This window comes from Nematolebias whitei, chromosome 20 (genome assembly GCF_014905685.2).
Source record: "Nematolebias whitei isolate Nwh7 chromosome 20, NemWhi1, whole genome shotgun sequence".
Lineage (NCBI taxonomy): Eukaryota > Metazoa > Chordata > Actinopteri > Cyprinodontiformes > Rivulidae > Nematolebias > Nematolebias whitei.
The window spans coordinates 29,088,826-29,113,587 of record NC_056517.1 but is presented as its reverse complement, the minus strand read 5'-3'; the positions used below and the strand labels follow the sequence as shown (position 1 = coordinate 29,113,587).

Here is a 24,762-nt window from a genome sequence, read left to right as displayed (position 1 = left end):
TATAAGTCCCATTTATTATGCGTCACCACTGACCTGTTGTGTTTATTATGCGTTTATTTAATGGTCAGAGCAGCTTCATTTCGCCTTTGAAGCGCGGCGCCATCCATCGTGGCCAGAGCCTCTAGCTCTCCAGCGTTCCTCCGCCTGCACCAGCTGAGTGAAGCGAGCGTGCACGGGAGGATTCACTGTTGCAGTTCTTAGAAATTTAAAGCGTCAGTCAAAAATTGTGTTATGAATATGGAAAAAAAAATGCATATAAGTTGCAGGACTAACAAATCTATGCAAAAAAACCCCTAAAAATCTGTGATTTATATGTCGGAAAATATGGTAAGAGATAAGTCAGGAAACCCCGTCTGACCCTAACTATAGGATTTATCAAAAATGAAAGACTTGAGCCTAGTTTTAAAAGTAGACAAGGTGTCAACGTCACGTTCAGAAATTGGAAGTTGGTTCCACAAGAGAGGAGCTTTTGAAGATGACAATTCTGTCAGTTGGACATTGAACGCATCATTAATGGAAACTGAAAGAACAAACATAAGAAATATTTAGGCTATAAAAACAGTATTAATAACGCTAGCTCTTAAAAACATTTGGAAAATGAACCCAGAAGAAGAAAGGAGAGTGAAGTCAGCTGACTTTTATTGTCAGTCACACATCAACAGAGTTCAGTCGGAAAGCAAGTGGTAAAGACAAGCAATCAAACCAAAGCACTCACTGAACCACATCTGCCTCCCACTGCTTTGTTTTGGATTATAAAGTACTTCATTATTTGAGCAAGTATCTACTGTACTACAACAATGATTAGCAGGCTAATTATAAACCCTGTAGTGGGTTAATGTTTTCAAAAGTGGACTACGGAGGGATCACAAGTGCTCAGCTGGACTTGGAGTAATGCTGACTTGTGAAATGTTTCCAAGTACCAGCAGTTGTCAGGATGAACACAGTGCTCTAAGGTTGGTGGGAGAAATATGCACTAAAGTAATAAACTGTGAGTAGAAGGAAATGAGATTTGACTTAAGAGTGAATATCCCAACTATGGCTATGAAACTTTTATTATGGGCTAGATGCGTTTGTAATACAACACAGTAGCGCATTCTTACTCTTTTTTTTTTTTTTAAATCAAGAGTAAAAGAGGCAACCTTTAAAGTTATGAGTGAAGTTCTGGATCATGTTCTGGAGGTCTGGCATTATTCCACACTGTGGGTCACGGGGTAATTATCTCTTCCTGTCAGGAATGCTGAGAATTTCCTGCCTTTTCTCCCTTTTCCGGCCTCGTTAGTGGTTGAGCCTGAACATGTGACGGAGAGACCAGGCTCAGTTGACTTTTATTGACCAGCCATGTTTCTGTTGCAGTTAACGTCCAGTTTGAGATGGACTCTATGGGTCACCCCTCTGAGATCAAGAGAGCAGTAATGACATTTGTCCAGGAGGCAAATAATGTGCACTGTGTGTTAGTGAATGTATTTGTTGTCCATATAGTCCAGCTCTGTGTGTCGCTTCTCTCAAAAGGAAATGTTCCATTTATACATTTTTTTTGTTATTTTCAAAGATAATTGAATCTTTAGTCATTCAAGATGAGCTAACTTCAGACACAAGATCTATTCTCCAAGCTGACAACGCTCGAATAGCCATTTCCCAAAATTATGGCACATTTAATTCCTATGTTTTCCACAGAACATGGCTTTAAAGAATCGGAACTAAAACGTGGGAGCACACCAACGTGGGTTTGTGTGCCGTCCCAAGCAGCTGCATTGTTTGTGTCCAAGGGAGAAAGGAAATCTTTATTTGTGTAGGGTGGGGGTTCGGAAGGGGGTGGAGTATAAATCAGACCCAAGTAGAGAGACCGTTAATCTGTGCAACAAGAAAATGCCCCAAAAGAAGAAGCGGAGAACGAGATAAAGACATCAGAGATAATCTTAGAAGGCGGTGGTGAATTTAGCCCACTTTAACTTAACGCTTCTCGTATATTTTATCTTTTATTAGGCCAGATTTAATAAAAGTTCACTCACGAACGGGTGGTATAGAGCAGGAGTTTTCAAACTTTTTCATATGCGGGCCAAAATGATCCAAATGGAAGTACTCATGCGCAAGAACAACTTTTATTTTGGTGATTTGTTTTTTGCGCTCAACAACATTGCAAACTATTTGAAGGGAGAAAGGACAAAAGTATAATAATGATGTCTAAATTGTTTTATGGTACCACTTTACAAGTCTCCCCTTATAGATCTTAATAAATGATTTATAGATATGTTATTAATTCCTCTATAAACACTTTAAAAATCATTAATAACTGCCTATTATGCATTAGTTAAGGGTGACAGAGACAAAACTGACCAGTTTCTTGCCAAATATTGAGTCAGATCTGTTCACCTATATATTTAATCTAGAGTTGTTATATTAAACATTTCAGACTAAGTTATTACCTTGTGAGCACAATAAGCATTCGTAAACCTATTTTTTTAGCATGTAATATTGTACTTTATCACTGCATTATAAGTATCTACAACTAATATTAAATCTTTCAAAAAGTAGGTTTACAAATGCGTATTGTGCTTTTTCCAAAAATCTTCTATTTGATAGGTCAGTAAAGATTTCTGCTGCTTTATATCATGGAATTAATGAATAAATAAATAAAAAGGAATTATTTATATCCAAAGATTAGTATTGCAGCCACTTTGTGAAGATATTTTCTCATTTGTTTTTCTGTAAACCATTAAATTTGCAGACGTTGTTCATCTGCCTCACACTCTTAAGCCTGCAGACCAAAATTATTCCATTTTTAAATTGCAGCCGTGGGCCGCACAACTCACTCCAAGGCCCATGGGCCACACTTTGGACACCCCTGGCATAGAGGGACACTGCTTTATCAAGAGTTATAGTAAAAGAAAGGTCTGTCAGTTTGGAAAAAAACATGATAATTTAAAATTAGTCATAATTCTTTTTGTAAAATAATCAAACTTTAATAATTGACTCGTTCAGTATCACTTGTTTCAGTTCCATTTTGTAACTTTCCAGCTATTATGAGACAAATTTAAACAGAATCAGTGAATTGGGGCTTGAATGGACCAGTTGAACTTGAGATATGAACGTCACATTCAGTGCTAGTAGACAATTGACTCTTCCAATAAGTTTCAAATACATAAGTGGAGCAGTTGCATAACAAATATTTATTTTATTACAAGCTTAATAAGGATTCCACTCTATAACGCCTACAGCAGTCTGTATGCAAAAAATAATTCCACAGCTCGGTTTTTACTTTTAATGATGTGAAAGTGCTTTCATTCGTAAAGTAGGGTTTGTGTTCACTCCTCCAGTACCGTGTTACAGCTGTAGCTTAAAGGGAAAAATTGAACTTTGGAGGAGAGGATGATGTCTGTAACCTCCCCACATGACCATATGATGGTCCTGATTCTTTCATTTGTTTTTGCTCGACTTATCATGACTCAGTTTTATAGTTTGGATCCTGGTTTCTTGGATATCATGAACTAAGTTTGGCTTTTCTTGGGCTTCTTTTTCTGTTTCTGCACCTAGTTGAATCTGTTTTGCGTTCCTCCTCCTGTCGCACCTGCTCTGAATTTGTCATATTTTAATTGTTTTGGGCTGAACGCCGTGACGTCTTTGCACTTTCATAAGATGTACCATACAAATCTAAAAGACATACAGTGTAGTGTTGAAACAAAACCGTAAACCTCCAGCTTGAAGCGAATACAGGGAGTTTCCATTAGTCTTGTAAGAGTAGTGAAAGCTAACCACTAATGTGCAGTCTGCAGTTGCCAGCTAACTAAATATGCTGTGAACACCAGCAAAAATGATGCTTAACATTTTAATGTGGATTTGACGAAATTGATGTTCTCTGATGTTAAAAGAGTAAATCATTTACTACAGGCACGTCTGTGTGTGTGATTGGTGACTTTTGTCACATAGAATCAATGCTTTAAGTCTCTATGTCTTTTCTACATTAAGAGGTGCTGGTGTTTTATTCATTAATCGACTGCTTTTGATACGAGAACAATAGTGTGAATGTTTATGAAGAATTCACACTATTGTGATCCATTTTTCTTACATATGTTTTTCAGCTTCTTTCTCGTTCCACAATTTTTGTGCAATTTCAGCACATCATCAAAACGTTCACCTCGTCCAGGACAATCCTGCCATGACTTTTTTGGTTTTGGTGCAACTTTAGCTTTTTGAAATATTTAGCCTTTTGTGCCTTTTTTTTCTCCTAGGAAATGAATTGAGCTCATTTTACATTCTTCAAATATTTAGTAATCATTATCTTAATCTTTAATCTGTTTACAACCTTTTTCTGCTCCTTTCACATTTTGTTCTGGCTTAGCTTCTTTCAGCTTCCTTGTACAAATTTAAACTTTTTTTTCAGCTACTTTTAGCTGTTTTCAGCTGTTTTTTTATCCTTGTAGAATATTTCTGCTAACTATAATATTTTTGTGCTTCTTCAGACTTTTTTCTGCTAATTTCAGCTTGTTATACTCCTTTATGCAATTTTCAGCTTTTTTATTTAGCTGTTTTTATGCCAATTTTAGCTTTTTTGGCTAATTCCACATTTTGTGTACTCATTTAAACTTTTTTCAGCATAATTCCACAATAATGTTCTCTCTTCACTTCCTTCTGATAATTTAAGCTTTTTTTTCTGCCTTAATTTTTAAGCTAATTTCAGCTTTTTTCAGATAATTTCAATCTCTTTGTGCTCATTTCTGCTTCTTTAAGTCTAAATGGGCAAACATGTTCTTTCTGTTTTCTTGTGCTAATTTAAGCTTGTTCTACCTTTTCAGCTTCCTTTTTTGTAGCATATTTTAGCTAATTTCAGCTGCTTTCAGATAAATTCAAGTTTTTTGTACTAATTTCTTACTTTTAGCCTATTTGAATTATTTCTGCTAATTTCAATTTTTTTGTGCTCCTTTCAGCTTGTTTATAGTTTTAGTTATTTCAGCTACTATTTAGCTTTTTTATGCTAATTTTAGCTTTTCCAGCTAATTCCACATTTTTTGCAATTATTTCAACTTTTTTCAGCCTGATTCAGCAAAAATATTCTCTCACTACTTCCTTCTGGTAGTTTAAGCTTCTTTCTGCCTTTTCAGCTACTTTTCAGATATTTTTGCTAATTTCAGCTTTTTAAAAAAAAATTAATTTCCTAATTTTTGTGCTCATTTCTACTATTTAAACCTGTTTTAGCAAATATGTGCTCTTTCTGCTTTCTTCTGCTAATTTACGCTTGTTCTTCCATTTCAGCTACATTTAAGCATGTTTTTTTAACTGATTCCAGCTGTTTTTTTCAGCAAGTTCTTCTGCAATAAGCATTCACACTGCATTTTCACAGGAAATGCAGTTTCTCTAGTTGCACTTTTAGCTGTGTTTTTTACTGAACTGTTGATTGTTTGGATCATTAATGAGAACAGAAGAGGAATCAGAGCGAGTCTGACTCCAAAGACAGAAATAAGAAAGACGATGAGCTGCCCCCCAGCCTGTCACATCCAGTTGGACTAAGCCAGGGATGGTTTTAAGCATCGGTCTAAAGGCTGCAAACAGCCTTGGTGTGCTCGGCCAGCAGTGCTGCTGCCTGTGACATATACGAACACGTTAACAAGACGGCAGCAAAACAGGGACACTGTGCGATTACAGCTCTGAGGCACAAATACGATGACTCCTGCTGAAGTCAGCCTGCGCACACTTCATGTTATGGAAATGATTTGGGATTTCTGTGGCAGATTTTGTGTTGCAGATGCCTTGTATGGTAATTGCACAGAGAGATGGCCACTCCATTTGAGCTGCCTCCATATATGTTCATTTTCTTATTTAAGAAACAACGTTGGGGTTTGTTACCATCAGAGTGAAAGTAGATTATAGGCTTTGGTGACAGTGAAGTTGGAGTGATGAAACCAGGAATCTACATGTGTATGTTGCTTTTCTCAGGTTTGTAATTCTTGCCTACTTATTAAACCTGGTCCAGAAAAGGTGCCAACGTTGTGTTTTTAGCAGATAACATTCATCTCAAAAGACTCGTCTCACATCTCACCTGAAAAATTTTAGAAATAATTGTTCATTGGAAGCATTTCTTTTGTTCTATCCATTCTTTGTTTCCATATTGAAACTATTATTTTACTACTTTTTAATTTTTATGCTTTGTGTTATGCTATCATTTTTTATTTATCTCTTAACCCTTTTTAAACCACTTTCTCCTCTAATGACAGATATTTTATATTCCTTGTCCTCCTTAGTACATATAATAATAATAATAATAATCATAATAATGAACAATGTCAGAATAAAAGGACAGCACAGAAGACAACGTCCACATTCAGACACCATTTTTTTAAACTTACTTGAAACAGTAAAGATTAAATTAAAAAGCACCAGTTTTGTTGTGGGATATAGATGATAAGTTAGATTATATTTTCCTTCTAAAAGCTATACAGTACCTAAAAATGTATCTGACAAAGAAAACACTATTTGACAATTTGAAGCTTTTGCGTGCCCGTTTTGTTTTAATGGATCAGAAGGTTGCTGAGACATGACGTCATAAGTAAAGACAAAATATATAAAAAAAAAAGGCTTGATCTTAAGCTGTGTTGCTTAAACATGAATAAAATGTGTGTTGTCTTTGACCAACCACAAAACTTTATTTTTAACTGAAAATGTAAAATTCAGTAACAGTTCACAGCTGGATATGTCTCATATCAACCAGTTTGATGTTTCATCTGATAATACCAGATGACAAATACATTAAATAAAGGCTTTTTTTTTGTACCTCATATGACTCTCTTTTGGTAATAATAGCATCAATCCCACAATAATCCATAGCCAACATGAAGGAACTAAAGTTCATAATGTCACTGTGTTTGAAATAAAGGGATTACAATCACTGCAGGATTGTGGCATAAGAATACAACTATAATGTTATTTTTGGTTACATTTCCAGACACTGATTATTAGAATACCTGTGGCGAGTTCAGCATGTAACGTGTTGCTTATACTAATCCATATCGTGTATTTTGTTGACGTGCTCTAACATTTTGAACAGACAAAAATACATTTTCTCTGATAGAGAAGAAAGAATTCAGGGTGGTGTTTTTATTAGTAGCAAATGATCAGAATCCGAGATATGTTCGTACAGTCGTCCAAAAGATGGGCGGAGTGCACGTTGCTGCTACAGGAGCGCGGTCTCTTATTCTTTATCAGAACACTTTTTTATACAGAAAAAGGTAAAAGGCCATGAGGATGGATAGTGGTATTACACAAACGATCTCTTCACATCTTGTCCTATCAGGACACGATTTAAGACATAAAAAAACTCTACAAGAAAGCTCATTTATAAAAACATTACTTATGCATTTGACGTCAAGACGGTGAGATTTGTCCTTGAAGCACTTCCAGATAGGCCATAGTCCTGATAAACTGTACCAAGCTGTAACCAATTTGTTTTACAATTCAAATTTGAAGGAGTCCCCCTTCTAATGTTTCGTTGTAATGTTAAAAAATGTATTACTTTTGTGTTTTTGTCTTGCTAAAATTGCATATATTGTTTCTCACATATAGCAATCAGCCAAAAAGCAAATCAAACTAAACAACTGTTTTATTAATGTAAGCCGTTACTTGGGCCTGCGTACTTTTATTTGCTAAAACGTAAAGTTTTTGACTCTACATAGCATGGTTAAGATATTTCACAACAAAACAAACCTCTTATCTGTGTTTCTTTTTGCAGCGTCTATTGTCGAGTTACAGCTTTCTAGTAAAATAAAAAATCCGAGACGATCAGTTAGCGTGCATCCCAGTTCATGTCAGTGTTGCACTTGTAGGACGGACATATACTGTTTGAAGAGAAGCCTCGAAAACGTCTTCTCTGTGCTCATGTCTTCCAGTGTCCCAGTCCAACAGCAGCCTAAAGAAGCACCGGAGTCGGAGTATTTTCAGTCCCTTTTTTTGCTGCTTCCGCAACTACAATGACTACCATGTGGAGCCCCCGCCCGCCAACAACAAGGCACTTTCTTTGCCGCCTCCTCCAGAGGAGAATGGCAGTCCTCCTAAGGTAAACTTTGTTTTTTCTTTATTACATTTGGCCATGGTCCAAATTACCGTACATAGCATTCTCATCCAAAAGATCAATCGCAGCTTGTGGGAATTAGCTGAGATGTTCTGACATGAACCCTAATTTAACTGGAAATGCTCCTGTAGCGTTTGTTTGGTGTTGTTGCAAAAAAAAAAAAAAGGCTCAGCAGAGTTTGTCTTTTCCTGCTGCGAGCTCATGGCCGAGGTGCCGCACAGCCTCGCCGAGCTCCCGCCACAAATTCCTCCAGCTGCTTCAAACCCGTTGAACCCAGAGGTTGTTTACCAGCCGCAGCTCCAAAATACGGGCTCGTTTCCCGTTCTCACATTCTTCGACATCTGCCCACGCACGCAGCCGCGCGCAAAACAACACGTGGAGCACTGATGGCGCTGAGAAGCTTCGAGTGAAAACATGCACTTGCTCTCGCTGCGGCACATGAGTTTCACCATCGCAACACGTGTCCAGATGCTGAAACTGATGCTTCTCTAATCCCCATAAAGTGGGCCTTGTGTGCATCCGGTGTGTTGGACTGCTTACCCCCCCCCCCCCCTCCTCTGCTGTTCGTGTACACTCTGACCACTGTAGTAAGAATGTGTGAAGAGAACATTCTGGTTGTGGGAAGTGGCGCCAAACCCTGAAGCTCCTTCACAAACATACTGCTTTGTTGCCAAAAAGGCAAAAATGGAGCAAAATCATCCCATTTAGGCCTTTAAATGTCTCATTCAGGCAAAAAATCTGTGAGTTTTACAGACACAGATCTGCTCTGGAGCTTTATGTGACAAATAAGGTCCCGTTAATTCAAGAGGAACTTTGCAAACCGTGTTCACCCTGGTTCAGTGATGTTTCTAACAGCGTCTCTGTTAATAGTAGATGGCTTTTGTTACTATGGCAGCTCTGTTTGTTTCTGAATAAGTTGTTCTCTCTTTCTCCCAACATTTGCACTATGTGTCCCTCATCCTTGTGCATTAGTTGATTAAATATTGATTGTAGTTCTGGATAGGTCAAACAACAGATGGATTTGCTGTAGAAGACTTGATTAAAATGTATATTTGAACGACACGATTATATTGTAATTTTGCAGTGGACAGTCAATGAGCATATGTATTTTCAATAATTTGCTTCTCGGGAGATCTTCGCCAGAAAAATAGACTCATCTGAACCTTGCTGTGCGAGCGCTGAAGCTGTAATTCATTTAGCTATTTTGGAGTCCAATTTGATGCCTGTGGTTTACTGTAATTTAGAATATTCACACTCACAGCATCCCACATAGCAGCCAAGCTTTAAGCTACGCCACCCAGCAGACACCTCCCCTTCAAGAGCAGAAAATCCACAGGGTGGTGAGCTCGGCTCCTTGTGTTGTCCGTACGATCCAAACACAGACGTAAAAAGCTCTAGTTCAGCCGGGCAGGTCACGTCTGTTTCAGCAGGTATCATAAAACGGTGTTTAAATCAGTGTCTGAAAATAGTTTCCAGCAAGGGTCATTGGGTTCTTTGTTCAAATGAAAAAAAAAAGAAGCTGAAAGTAATACAGCATACCATGTGCACAAATAACCAAAACATAATATGCAGATTTCATTTTTATTATTTTTTATGTTGCAAAATATTTGACAACATGCCTAAATTAAATTTAAAATTAAAAACTATTTTACTATTATTATTTTGGAAAATAAATTCATAATTTTGAACTTAAAGCTAAAATGTTAAGAAAAAAAGTTGTAAAATTAAAATCAAAATGGCGACATTATAAGGGAATTTAAAAACCAAGCCAGCATGAGTACAAATACCTACAATTACCTTGGGTGAATAGTGAATTTATGCTTAAGAATAAGTTTTGAAATTGAGAAACAGGTTATGTTTTTAGCATGTTAACATGTGTTGAGATGTAACCGTGCTTTAAACAAATCAGTCTTTGCATTCAATGTTGTACACAACTTGTAATAAACGTTTCGAGTTTGCTTGTATATTTAGGCTGCATAACGGTTATAAATCAGAACAAATACTAAAGGGTTTTCTATAAAACTCAACTGCTCTCACGTCCTCTGGCACAACTTCTTCCTTGAGTTAATATTTTGATTTTTTTTTTTTTTGTTGTTGCAACATTTCAACAAACCTCAATGCTATGCAAACTAGAGAAATTGCATTTCTTGTGAAAATGAAGTGTGAATGCTTATTGCAGAAGAACTTGAAAAACAGCTGAAATTAACTAAAACATGCTGAAATGTAGCTGAAATGGAAGAACAATACTAAGTTAGCAGAAAAAAGCAGAAAGACCACATATTTGCTGAATTTGGTTTAAATAAGCAGAGATTAGCACAAAAATTAGTAAATTAGCTTTAAAAAAGATGAAATTAGCAAGAAATAGCTGAAAAGTAGCTGAAATGGCAGAAAGAAGCTTAAATTGCCAGATGGAAGTGGAGAAAGCACAATTGTTCCCAATTAGGATGAACAAAACTGAAATTAACCCCAAAAGTAGAAATGATCTGATAAAAGCAGCAATTTAAAAATATTTGAAAAAAAAACCCAACAACAAAAAAACTGCTGAATCGTAACTAAAGAAGCATAAATATGCTTAAATTACCAGAAGGAAATTGAGAGAGCACATTTTTGCTGAATTAGTCTGAAAAAAGTTTAAATGGGTGCAACAAGTGTGGAATTAGCTGAAAAAAATCCTAAAATTAGCATAAAAACAGCTAAATGGTAGCTGAAACAGCAGAAAATGCTGATGCAGAAATAAGCTGAAAGAAGCATAACAAGCTGACTGAAAATAGCATAAAGAAGTTAGAAGATGCACAAAAATGTTGCAGTTAGCAGAATCTGAAAGGAGCACAAAACTGCTGAAAAAACAGCTGAAATTAGCTGAAAGTAGCTGTAAAAAGTTTAAATTTGTACAAAGAAGCCTGAACAGAACACAATGTGAAAAGAGCAGTCAAAGGTGTAAACAGAAAGATTTGAAGGATGTAAAATGAGCTCAATTCTTTGTCTATGAGAAAAATGTGACAGAAAAGGCTAAATGTTTCAAAAAGCTAAAGTTGCACCAATACCAAAAGTCACAGCAGGCTTGTCCTGTAAGAGCTGAACGTTTTGATATATGAATTGTTGAAATAGCACAAAAATTTTGGAACAAGAAAGATGACGAAAAACATACGGAAGAAAAAAGGATCACAATAGTGTGAATGTTTCATAAGCGTTCACATAATAATCTCAAAACTGGACCAAAAAAAATCACCAATAACAACCAAAAAAAAACAAACATTTTCCCTAAATTAGAATAAATCATGATAAAAAAAAGGTCTGTCTGGGGACACACCTAAATTTCATTTTCACTTTTGAACTCTGAACAAATCAGTCTGCAGTGATTATTTCCTTCAACACGAAACACTCGATCCGTTTGAAGTTCCCCTCGACTGTAGTTTTAAGAAAAGGGTCATGTGAGCTGGTGCAAATGTCAAGGTCTTAGTAAGTCTTTCTTTACCTAAACTGCTCCTCTGGCAAGAGTAAATACCATCCATCAGAGAGCGACAGGGTGTCATTCGGTGTCCTTGCTCAAAGGGAATTCTTCCTGCAATACATCAGCGCGCAGCCCCGCGATAAGACATGATAAATACAGCCTGCCTTGGAAAAACACACGTAAACACAGAGACATGCAGGAAATGCCTGGCGTAACGAGCAGCAGCTCACTGGTGGGAATGTGTTTGTAGGATTGACAGAGTCCTTGATCCTCACCTCTGCGTACACTCGTGTGTGTGTACGTGTGCATGAATGTGGTGATGTAAGTGTGTGCCTCCTGTGGCTGGACCATCTGGCTCATGCCTGCATGTAACTTCAGGCGTGTTTCACAAAGGTCATGAGCGTTCCTTTTCCTCCAGACCCTGAAGGCTGCAGAGTCCCAGACCTCAGCCAGCATGAAGTGGTTGCTGTCAGTATTGGCAGGTGTTCAGAAAAGGGAGGAATAAACACCGTGGGGTTATCAGTTTATGTCATTTCAGCTGAAGAAAACATTTTTTAAAGCCGTGTGTGCTTTAAATAGACATCGAGGGTAAACAGTTTTTACTTCAAACTGGCTGCCAAGTAGAACAGTTTGGTCCAATATCTTACAAATCCCTGAAGAATGTTCATTTAGCTCTTCTATTTCATAATAAAAGCACGTGTCACAGACATGACACTAAATTGTTTTACATTTTTACAGCTGAACATCCTGTTTAGCAAGTAAAGACAACCAGCTCTCTAAAACCCCAACTCCAAAATTTCAAATTTCAGTAATTTTTTTTGGTTTAGTCATTAGAGTTATCGTAACTTTGCAGGTAAACTTTGAAATTTGTCTAATCTCCTTACGTTTGTCAAATGTGTATTTGTTGGGGTCAGAAAGAGCAAAGAGTAAACAGGGTTGAAGATGTTTTTTTTTTTTTTTCAGCTCAAACAACTCTAAGACAGCAGCAACAAAATACACAATTAAATTATGGATAAAAGACTAATAAATAAAACTCCTATTCCTGCCTTTATTGCTGTAAATCAACCTATATACACTCAAGCTGATCATATCCAACACCCAAAGTGAGCCCACAACAGCGTGATTGTGAAAGTGTGACAGCCAGGTGTATAGACAGTAAAATGTCTGTGTGTTTTCTCTGCAGCCTCCAGCCACGTTCCTCCTACCTGAGGTCAGTATAGCAGATTACGGCAAGAACTGTGTGGTGATCGACCTGGATGAAACCCTGGTTCACAGCTCCTTTAAGGTACTGCTGCAATTCAATCTGGACACTGTTTATTGCAGATAAAACCAGGAAACATAAAGCCTAAATTATCCAAAGACAAAACATTAAATGACTGAAATGTGTTTTCATAACTATATCCATAACTTCTAATGGCCTCTGACAACGCGCAGGTTTCTATACTGGTCCTGTTAGACCTCAGTGCTGCATTTGATAGTTGATCATAATATTCTATTACAGAGACTTGAATATGATATTGGAATTACAGGAACGACTCTAAATTGGTTTGAATCATAATTATCTGATAGATTCCAATGTGTAAATGTAAATAATGAATATTCATCATACACCAAAGTTAGTCATGGAGTTCCTCAAGGTTCAGTGCTTGGACCAATACTCTTTACCTTGTATATGCTTCCATTAGGTAATCAGCATGGGGTAAATTGTCATTGTTATGCTGATGATACACAGTCATATTTGTCCATGAAACCCAATGAATCCAATCAGCTACTTAGACTACAAGCATGTCTTAAAAACATAAAAACCTGGATGACCCTAACTTTTCTCCTTTTGAACACAGACAAGACTGAGGTTTTGGGTTTGGACTTGAGCATCTTAGGAATTAATTTTTCAGTCTTTCGTCCTCCTTAGATGGCATTAATCTGGCCTCCAGCTCTAATGTTAAAATTCTTGGTGTTATTTTTGATCAGGACATGTCTTTTAACCCCCACATTAAAAATGTTACTAGAACTGCCTTCTTCCACCTGCAAAATATCATTAAAATTAGAAACATCTTATGTAAAAATGATGCAAAAAAACCTGGTCCATGCATTTGTCACGTCTAGCCTGGACTATTGCAATGGTTTATTATCTGGATGTCCAAACACTTCTTTAAAAAGTCTTCAGTGAATCCAAAATGCTGCTGCCAGAGTCTTAACTGGAGAGGGAGTTTTTCCTTTCCACTGTCGCCTTCCTGCTTACTCAAGATGAGAGTTCTGCGATGGAGTTAAATTCAAAGCTGCTCCTCAGATAAATAATGTTAAATTATTATTTTTATATATGAATGTTTCTGTTCAGTGCCCTGAGGTGACCTGTTGTAACTTGGTGCTATATAAATAAACTGAATTGAATTGAAAATAGAAAGAGTAGAGGAACTAGTGTAGTTTACACAATTCACTTTTTATTTATTAATTGTGGCAAATGTAAGCTGACATGCCAATTCCAGTTTTTTCTTATTCTTTACCTCTAAGTTTTTATAATTTGCACTTTGTACGTCCGTAATTCAGCCCACATCACATTTCCTCCTTTCTTCGCTCAGCTGCAAATAAAACAGATTTAGAGATGGACGTTCACATTTATATCTGTGCAACCTTTATTATTAGATGCCTACGAACAGAAAAAATATTGATTTGCAGAAATGCATTCGGTGCAATGAAAAAGATTTACTGGAAAATTCTACAATCTTCTCATGCAAAGGAGACAGAATAATACAATTCTACAAACACTTATAGTTTTAGTTTTTACCAAGAGACTGAATTAATCTTTTACCATATGTTTTAAGATAAAAACCAGCCCAGTTATTATGTTTCTTCCAGTAATGTTCTTAAATCACGACTGCAAATTCAAGCTTTTGTCTGCACCTAAATATTTAGTAATTCTGTCAGTATAAATTTTTAGATAAGTGATTAAGGTTTTTATTGCACATTTTAAGCAGCTATAGACATAAAACAGATCCTAAAAATAAAAAATATAAACTTTAAGCCTCTTTTTTAAATGTAAATTTAATCTGGGTTGTTTTAATTTGACTAAAGCATAGCTTTTTTTTATTATTATTATCTTCGCTCATCTGTGTGGCACTGATAAAGACAATTACATATTTTTAGTGGATTATAAATCTTGCGTTGTGACCCACCAGGCCTTGGGTGGAGAATCAGACTGTCAAATATGATGCATAGATCCAATTTTTGTGAAATGTTTCAGCACCGCTGGGTAATCTTTTCCATTGAGAAGCTGTTTTCAAATCTTTTGACTAGTACTGGGTTTTATGACAGAAATGCACACTCTTTAAGTCTCAAAGGGTTTCTGGAAATTGTTTAACAGGTTTAAATTTGACATTACTCTGCATTTTGTTCTGTTATTATTCACAGAGCTCTGTTACAAACCCTTATAGGTAAAAATGCAGTTAAACAACCAATTTTACTCAAGACTTTATGACCTTATTTACGCCTGTCAGTGATATATCACCCCCAAGAAAGAGCAGCTGGAATTAGAAAATGACAAGTGTGCAATAAAATAGTTCGGGGAGGAAGATTAGTTTGTGTTCTTGCTTCATTCATGGGAAAGAGATACTTTTAATTAAAAAAAGGACTTTTTTTCATGTTGCAGAAAATGGAGTTTCTTCTTAGTTGTGGGAGCTGTAGAGAAATATGTGCACACCCTTTGTGCAGGTCATGCACCCCCCCCCCCCCCCCACACACACACACACACACACACACAAGGGTGTGTCCTGCACGCTGTGCTGTTGTTTTGACTGATTGTAACGTGAACTCCTCATATATTCTGGATGTTTGAGTAGTTGTTTTTTCTTTCTCATCTTCTTTTGTTGAAACAAGTCCGAGCCTCGCCACACATTTACCGTATTTTCTGCCGTATAAGTCGTTCCATCTTATAAGTCGCATCAGTCCAAAAATGTCTCATAAAGTAGAAAAAAAAAAAAACATAAATAAGTGGCTTTGCTGTATAAGTTACATTTATTTTTGCGTCACCGCTGACCCCCGGGAACTGTGGGCCGGTGTTGTGCCAAAAATTGATTGGCTGCCAAATGGTGGGCGCGTAAGTGCTCACGGGAGGACTCGCTGCTGCAGTTCTTCTAAATTTAACACTTAAAAACAATTGTTTGTTTGCTCGACATTATAGTAAAGGCTTGTCTCAATTTAACTTTTCCTTAATAAATGCACTTTAATGGTCAAAACAGCTTCGTTTCGCTTGGGTGGAGCAGTGAAATGAAGCTGCCCTGAAACTGTCCCTGCTCCGGGCGTCCTTATGGACGAAGGTTCGCGGCTCTACAGCCGGAGCTGGGAGGAAGGGGGCAGCGAGGGGCGTGATCCAAGATGGAAGGATGGATGATGAATTGATGGGTGGATGGATGGATGGATGGGTGACGCACCACCGCGGAGCCTTCCTCCCTGCCCCGGCAGTGGAGAAAGGCTGTAGAGCTCGCAGCCGGAAACACAATAGATGGATGGATTGATGGGTGGATGGATGGATGGATGGATGGATGGATGGATGAAAAAAACACAAATATGTCGTTTTGGCATATAAATCGCTAGAATGACAAATTTATGCAAAAACTGTGACTTATAAGGTGGAAAATACGGTAATCTATCAAATTTGTATCAGATCTGTGTGCAAGATGTGACGAATTCAGGAAGTACAACAACTGAAAATCAGCTGAGACAAGGAAACAGGACTTCCTCTGTTTGAAAGCAAATATGAATCAAAATATTAAGACTTTATTTAAAAAAAAATGCTGGAATCAGACTATAAGTGCAGAAAAAAACAACCAATAGGGAATGAGGATGATGCACAGATGGACAAAGACTAAAAAAGAAACATTACGTAAGATACCACACACTCTGTGCTTTAGCCTGCATGTTATGGATGAGGGGATAATTCCAGGGTTTATTCTGGGATTAGATCGTGTGTTGGATATGCCAAAGCAGCTGAATGCATAAGACTATTTACCTCATTAGGAATTGCGTTTATTTAGCTTTTTCTTACCTCTTAATGTGATGCTGACTCTTATAGTTTACATCCATTCATTAGTACCGAGCATCTCATTCTAGAATAACGCATCAATAATCAATATTAACAGCGTTCATTCTGTAGGGATTGCCTCTTACAGTGTGTTGCATTTATGAGGTCATAAGAGTTCACCTTAAAGATCCTGGATGGGTTGAAGTCAGTAATCTGTGATAGATTTTCATCATTTTTATAATGAAAATTACAACTTTTAGATCATCAAAGTTCATGCTCAATAATCCAGGTGAAAAATCTAACAAAGTTCAGTCAGGTCATCTGGATGGTTTATTTTTTGTTGAGAAGTTTCGTCCTTCATCCAAAGGACTTCATCAGTCCAAGGAGCTAAAGCAAACTCAGTCCCACAAACAGCACCCTCACATAGTGGGTCAGCCAGTTTACTGGTGATAAGATGGTTTCTGGGGCCCGCCCTCTTCCCCGTCGACTCTTCTGAGGCAGCCATAGCCAAAGTGGTTCAAAACCTTTTGGATGGATTTGTTTTGTTGGATTTGTTTACCTGGATTATTGAGCATGAACCGAAGGGGGAGAGGACGAGCCCCGGAAACTATCTGATCACCAGCAAATTGTTTGACCCACTATGTGAGTGTGATGCTTGTGAGACTCCATTTGTTGTAACTCCTCGGACTGATGAAGTCCTTTGGATGAAGGACAAAACATCTCACCAAAAAAAAAGAAATCATCCAGATACAACTTTTAGAATTTCAATTGTATTTTTCTTTTGTCTAGCATCAAGTGTTTAGATAAATCACCATTTAATGAAGGTGCTTCTCTTGCTATGATGGCTTTTATTTAATTATATTTTGCCACTTTTTAGACTAAAGATAGTTAAATGTACTCTCGCTAAGAATGTCTATGTATAAAATGAATGCATAGATAAATTGAAGAAAAACTCATACACACTTTAAAGCTTTAAAAGATGATTCATTGTGAACCAGCACATGTTTTGCAATAGGATTATTAGGTTGTTTATTAACTTCATTGTGGAACATGATTTAATTAAAAGGCCCCCAAATTAGTTACAATCTGATAAAAGCCCATATTTTTCTTTTTCTTGTGACCTTGTTTTGTACATGCAGAGTCATGATCGCACAGCAAAAGCAAGTTTGGTCTAAACTGCGTAGTGATGGAAAACACCCATGCTGTTCATGTAAAGTATCGCTTGAATCAATTCAGAGAGTGATCCGCGGATCAAACAGCTCCTGGAAAGTTCATCCTGTCACTCCCGTCAATCTCCACACTTGTTCTGTTAAAGAGCCAATCTTCATTCTCAGCAGTTACTCCATTCAGACTCATCTTTATCCCTCACGCACACGTTCACCTTTCATATGCCTCCATTTTTGTGTCCCATCATCGCTGATCCATCTCAGGGCTGCCATCAGTCCTCAGATGATGGAGCAATTCAGCAGAAGAGCACGGAGCGCAGGAGCCAAGACAAGTCTGCGCATCTTCCCTTCCATTTATGAGCCGGTTTTTCTTTATCTTTTTGACGGCAGGATGTAGATTACACTTTTTGTTCAAAACCTGCTTAGACAGATGTCTTGCTATAAACAGTTTAGATCAAATAGAGATGAACACTTTATTTATTTTCAGGCTTGAGTTTTAATGAATTCAAATTCTGCATAAAAAGACAAGACATTTAGAAAGTTGTGAATGTCCTATTAAATTAATAACTTCAGACTTTTACACCAAATATTTACAGGATGTGTGTTCTTTGCAACCCTGAAGCAAACACTCCCTCTGCTGGATGGCTCTACGAGGTTTCTCTTATCAATTCAGTTCAGTTTATTTATATAGCTCCAAGTCACAACAGAAGTTATCTCAGGGGAACAGAAACATTCATATATTTAACATTATTTATCTGAGGAGCAGACTGCTTTGAGTTTAACTTCATCACAGACTCTCATCTTGAGCAAGTATAAATGCAACAGTGGAAAGGAAAAACTCCCTCGTGAAGAAGAAACCTTTAGCAGAACGAGGTTCAAGACAAGCGGCCGTCTGCTTCGAATGGCTGGGCTTGAAAGGACAGGAAGGAGGAACGGATACACAATGGCAGGTTGAGAATCACATATTAAGATAGAAATAATTTCAAATGAAAACTATTTAATTGCAACAATTCATTTTAAGAAATGTGGTCACTGCAGTAGTCTAAGCCTATGGCAACATAACAAGCCAACCATAACTATAGGATTTATCCAGAGGGAAAGTCTTAAGCAGCGTCATGGACAGAAACTGGAAGTTGGTTCCACAAGAGAGGAGCCTGATAACTGAAAGATCTTCCTCCCATTCTGCTCTTGGAAACTCTAGGAACCGCAAGTAAAGTCTGCAGTCTGAGAGCGAAGTGCTCTGATAGGAAAATATGGAACATATTAAGATCTCAAAATTAGATGGAGCTAGGTTGTTGAGGGCTTTGTAGGTTAGAAGTAAGATTTTGAATTATATTCTGAATTAGTGACACTTACCTTGTTAACGAAACAATAAAACGTCATAGATTGGTTTATTAGAGCAGCTGCATCAGTGTTCATTAAAACATGTCAAAATTATATTATTGTGTATCGTATTATTTAATATTAATTAACTGAAACAGATTTTTTTTATTTTTTTTATTCTATTAAGACTTTTTCTTAACCCTGTATTTTTCTGTTCATGGTATTATCTAAATAAGTGACAGAAAAGCATTTATTCTCTTGTGGTTTTAAAAATTAGAAACCTTTTTTTCCTCTATCACCTATTTCTCTTTCTCTCCCATACCATAAATGACTATGCCTCCTACCTACTCCTTTCATCCTATACGCCTTCTGCTCATCTTCCACCCACACCCCTCTGGTATAGCTCTTCCTCTACCTCCTGCATTTCTTCTCTTCCCTCTCTTGCTTTAAAAAAATGGACAGAAATCACACAGAGAAAATGGCAGCACTCGTCTTGTTCGCTGTCACGTCTGCCATCTTCCTCAGCTCCCAGCTTTCTCTCCAGAGAACTGGTTTTTATTTAACGCTGCATCCAAAGGAGCCATGCTCAGTCTTCATATCTTGCCTGGGACGCCTTGCAGGGCGATTTTACTCTTCCTCCTTTTTGACAGAAGAAGTGGGCGTGTGACTGCGCTGATTCGAGTATCAAAACTGGCACAAGTTTTAAATCTTCTCCCCGCTTCTTGTCTTCCCGCAGCCCATCAGCAATGCAGACTTCATCGTCCCAGTGGAGATTGATGGCACTGTTCATCAGGTAATACTGGAAGACTTCCATACGTAGGCGTGAATTTAATAATGCTGCACCGTCCTTTTTAATTTGTTAGTCTTCCCATGGGAGCCTTGGCTCAGCTTTATTTCCTTCTGTATTTATTATTCCCTGTTATCTGACAGCTATTGTGTAATCAAAGTCATATTGTTCAAACAACTTTTGTCTTATCTTTTGTGGCCTTGCTTAGTGTAAATATATAAAGGTTGTTACATAACTGCATTGTTACGTATTTCCCAAAAACCTGTTGAAGACGGTGCTGAGATTACAGCAAAGGAAATTCTCTAATGAGTAGAAAAGCTACAAGTAAAAACTCTTTGTACCCTTTTTCTGTCAGATAAATATTTTTCGCCATTACAGTGGAAGTTGTTAAGTTATCATACCCCTGCCTGATCGTACTGTTCTGTAGCCTGGTTCAAGTAATCCAGGATAGGCTTTCTGCATCTGCTTTGGCCTGTCCTTGACTACTTGCGCTTGGAGGCAGCAACTAACCCGCCAGGACCTGCTGAGGTCAACAAAAAGCAACAGAGATGTTAATATGATTGCATCATGGGTTTTTTTTAATTCTGTGTATCTCTGTATCCTGATGCACAGCACCAAATCCAGGGGTTCCCAACACAGATCCTTGAGGAACGCTATCCTGCATGTTCTAGTTGTTTCTCTGCTCCAACACACCTGATTCAGTGATTTTATTACGTCATCAAGATCTACGGAAACCTGTTAGTCAACCATTGATTCAAAACAGGTGTGTCAAAGCAGGGAAACAACTAAAACATGCAGGATTGTGTTCCTGAAGGACCAGAGTTGGAAACCACTGACCTAGACTATTGCAGGTCATAACAGATATACAGATATTTAATCAGGAGAGTTAATAAGGTCACCACAAACAGCCTCAACAACTATTATGCTATTTTGATCTTTGTTTTATCTAACGATTAGAGGGAAAAATATCCAATTAGGAGTCACGTCTCAAGACTTTCTGTTTCACAACTGTGGGGTTCTGACCAATGGAAGCAGGAGATTTCAATCACAAGACCATTTGTCATCTTGTACTTACTGCATACTTGAAGGATTTGGGTTTGGCATTCATCATCAATGACATGCTACTTGGGTTGCTTCAAATGGAGTATCAGTTATTTGAGTATTATGCCAATGGCAAAGTGTTTTTGTTTTGGTTCACAAGAGAATAAATTACCTTGGTACCTGTTGTATTTGCAATGTTTATGATTATTGTCGGGCAGCATGGTGGCGCAACTGGTAGAGCTGCTGCCTCTCAGCAATCAAGTCCCTGGTTCAAATCCCGGTCCAGGGGCCTTTCTGGGTGGAGTTTGCATGTTCTTTCCGTGCATGTGTGGGTTTTCTCCAGGTACTCCGGTTTCCTCCCACAGACCAAAAACCTGCATGTTAGACTGATTGGTAACTCTAATTTGTCCCTAGGTGTGAATGAGAGAGTGAATGGCTGTCTCGTTTGTCTCTATGTGGCCCTGTGATGGACTTGCGACCCATCCAGGGTGTACCCCGCCCCTCGCACAGTGATTGTCAGACATGGGCACCTGCAACCCCCGTGACCCAAAATGGAATAAGCGGATAAAGATAATGGATGGATGGATGGATACCTCGTATTCGGGAAATAATTTTAAACATGCTTTAAAGTCTTTGTGTCGTATTCCAGGTGTACGTCTTAAAGAGACCCCATGTGGATGAATTCCTGCAGAAGATGGGCGAGTTGTTTGAATGTGTCCTCTTCACAGCCAGCTTAGCTAAGGTTAGCCAACAACTCAGCCATATCTATCACAGAAAGCCCTGCTGTTGTCACTTCATGAGTTTTTTTTTTTCTCCATTCAGTATGCTGACCCTGTGGCAGACCTGCTGGACCAGTGGGGGGTGTTTCGCGCTCGGCTCTTCAGGGAATCCTGTGTTTTTCACAGGGGAAACTACGTCAAAGACCTCAGCCGGCTGGGCCGAGAACTCAGTAAAGTAATCATAATCGACAACTCACCTGCCTCCTACATCTTCCACCCTGAGAATGCAGTAAGTCCTTCTTTCTTCTTTCATTATGTTAAGTTTATGACAAGTTCCACTCACGTTGTCATTTTGTTTACAGTAGTCCCTTGTTTATTGTGGGACTTTATTGCGCCCCTCCTCCCGCAGTAAGTGAAAATCCGCAAAGTAGCGACGTTATATTTATTTGAGTATTTATATACTGTATATTTTAAGGCTTTAGGAACCCTTCCCACACTCTTGCAGTGTTCTAATTTCTTAAACATACGTCATTTTAACAACATACATACAGTACTGTATATGTAGCTACTAAATTTTACTTACCAGGCTCTGCAGAACACAGCAACAGCTCTCGGTTCTGGTCCGCCTCTGTTCTGGTCCAACTAGGTTCCGTTTCTGCAGACCTAACCTGCAGCAACAAAAACCAAAATCATGCTCTAAACTCTTAAACCTACTAATTTTAACAACATACATGTATGTAGCTACTAAACTGTGCTGACTAGGCCCTGCAGAACAGGAGCAGCTCGGTTCCAGTCCGACTCGAGAAATTAAAAAAAAAGTCCCGGTGGGCTCTGGATGGAGCCCTGGACCTACGGCGGCGCGTCCCCGCTTTGAAGTCCTCGTGGGCCGGCTAGGGTCTCTTGGGTTCATCGCTGAATCTGTGGGTCCGGTTCTGGTCTGGTTCAGCGCAGCCCTGAGCACCAAAGAACATTTGGAGTGGCACAGAACTTCAGTTGGCCGATGCGGACCAGAGGTGGTCGAAAAAATCTGGATGAAAAAAGTCCAGATGGAGCCTCAGACCTACGGTGGTACGTCTCTACTTCCAAGTCCTTGTAGGCTGCTACCAGCTCTCAAGATTCACCCATGGATCTGAAGTTCCTGTTCTGCTCCGGTTCTGCTCCGGTTCTGCTCCGTTTTTGCTCCGGTTCTGTGTGGCTCTCTGCATCCGCCGGCAACTGAAGTCACTGTAATAAGCGCTAAACTTTTTCTGATCCGATCAAAACTTTCCCTCTAGTATTTCAGCAGAAGGAAACAGGGTTTCTGGGCGTGGCCTTGTTGGCTTCTGGGAAATGTAGTCATTATGAGTGGGAATACAGTGGAGGCTTACTGAGAGAAAACTACAAAATGGCAGCGCCTTTCCGAAGCGTTTCATTTTTTCATTAGCTTTTTACTGTACAGTACTGTATCCAGTACTGTCCCAATCACGTAAGGTGACAATCGTGTCTTGTACAATTTTTTGTGTACAACGTTTACAAAACGCGATAAAGCAAGTTTGCGAATTTCAAACCGCCAAGTAGCGAGGGACTACTGTATACCTTACACAATGATCCAAAACAGACTGATTTGTGATTTTTAATGAAGATAAACTTGTCTAAATTGTTATTTTTGGTGTTTCAGTCACAGCAGGTTTGATTTTGTTCCTCAGTAGAGGTTGCTCAGTGGAGCTGCTCTTCCTGCTCCTGATTCATTCATCCCCATTAAATATTTAAACAAAACTCACACCGTCTTCGCACACATAATGCATGACTTTAGTATCTATTTTTAGGCTGAATTTTTCCCCTTTCGCTCATAAAATCAAAGCTACTTTTTTCTTTTTTCCTCCTCAGGTTCCGGTGCAGTCGTGGTTTGACGACATGACGGACACAGAGCTGCTGGATCTGATCCCTCTATTTGAGGGTCTCAGTATGGAGGAGGACATTTACAATTCTTTACAGAGCCTGAGGAACAGGTAGCAGATGATTTCTCATGCCTTGAATCTGCTGAACAGGAGCCTCTGTATCCACATTTGGTCCTTGGTATGAACATTTACGACAAACTGGTACCACCCATCCACGGATCCACGAACTCTTTACTGACAAATATATTACTGTATGTACATAGTTGATGTTTCTAAAAGGAAAAATAAACATCAAATAATTTTTCTATCAGAAAAACAGTTTTAATATTCTATCAAGAAATATTTTAGTTACCAAAAACAATCACATTCATGGAGCAATTTGATCGTGTTTTTGTGTTCTTGCGTTGAGCAGTCTTACGCAGGCTGATGTTTCTGGTCTGAATATTGGTTCCAATACTGTGATTGACCTTTTCTTACAGAATGAAGTGCCTTCATTGCTGTACTGGTTTTGTTGTCGGGTTATGGGGTGCACATTTTTATTTTTTTGTATTCACTCCGATCTCCAGAATCCTGTCGTGTAAATCTTCAAACTGAAGTCAGAAACAAGCCCATTTTGGGAACTGAGAAAACCGAGACAAGTAATTTATAGAAACTTCTGAAAAGGTGGTTATAATATCTAGATGATTATATGGTTTTCAGTTTGGTAGCACTGAACTGTTGAATTTTACTGATTGTGTTCAATTCAATGTTTGACAGTGACTGTAAATTAAACACTGAAGCCCTATTTTACTTTTGCAAGAAGACGACTTCAATGTGTGTGATCACTGTCCCAACAGTAAGTGTTAAACTAATGAAAGTTGAAAAATATTCAAAAAGTCTAAAGATTAGCTTAGATTCTATTTATTGAGGAAAAAGGTTTTGGGTGCATTGTAAAGAAAGGCCGTTGGCGTTGTACTGTACAACATGATTAAAGTTGCAAGTTTGCACACTCTCCGTGTCTTCACAATGTCTTGACTTTAAATGTACGATTAAGAGTGAGTCAGAATATTAAGTAATGTGAAAAAATATATATTATAGGGATAAACTCATAGAAAATAATTACAGATGTAGTATGACATATCCTGAGATATATTCATACATTAAACGGGTTCTTCATTTTTCTGGACTGTATAACATACGTGCATTGAACTTAGATAAAATGTAACGTGAGACGTTATTTATCTTTGACCCATCAAAATGAATGTGGTCATTTATTTACAGAATCAAAGTTTAACATCAAACATTTACATTAATTTGGCAAAATATGAAAATAACAACATAATTAA

General features: G+C 38.1%; 1 protein-coding gene across 1 annotated transcript in view; it reads left to right on the top strand.

Annotated features, from left to right (window-relative positions):
• The window catches only part of ctdspla (CTD (carboxy-terminal domain, RNA polymerase II, polypeptide A) small phosphatase-like a), a 41,214-nt gene extending 16,788 nt beyond the window's left edge, over positions 1-24,426 (top strand). The window contains exons 2-7 of the mRNA XM_037694138.1: positions 7,875-8,041; positions 12,691-12,792; positions 19,750-19,806; positions 21,491-21,583; positions 21,664-21,849; positions 23,427-24,426. Coding sequence (XP_037550066.1) covers positions 7,875-8,041; positions 12,691-12,792; positions 19,750-19,806; positions 21,491-21,583; positions 21,664-21,849; positions 23,427-23,552 — 731 coding nt within the window. The 3' untranslated portion in view covers positions 23,553-24,426. The remainder of the gene's footprint in view (positions 1-7,874; positions 8,042-12,690; positions 12,793-19,749; positions 19,807-21,490; positions 21,584-21,663; positions 21,850-23,426) is intronic.
• The last annotated feature ends 336 nt before the right edge of the window (positions 24,427-24,762 follow it).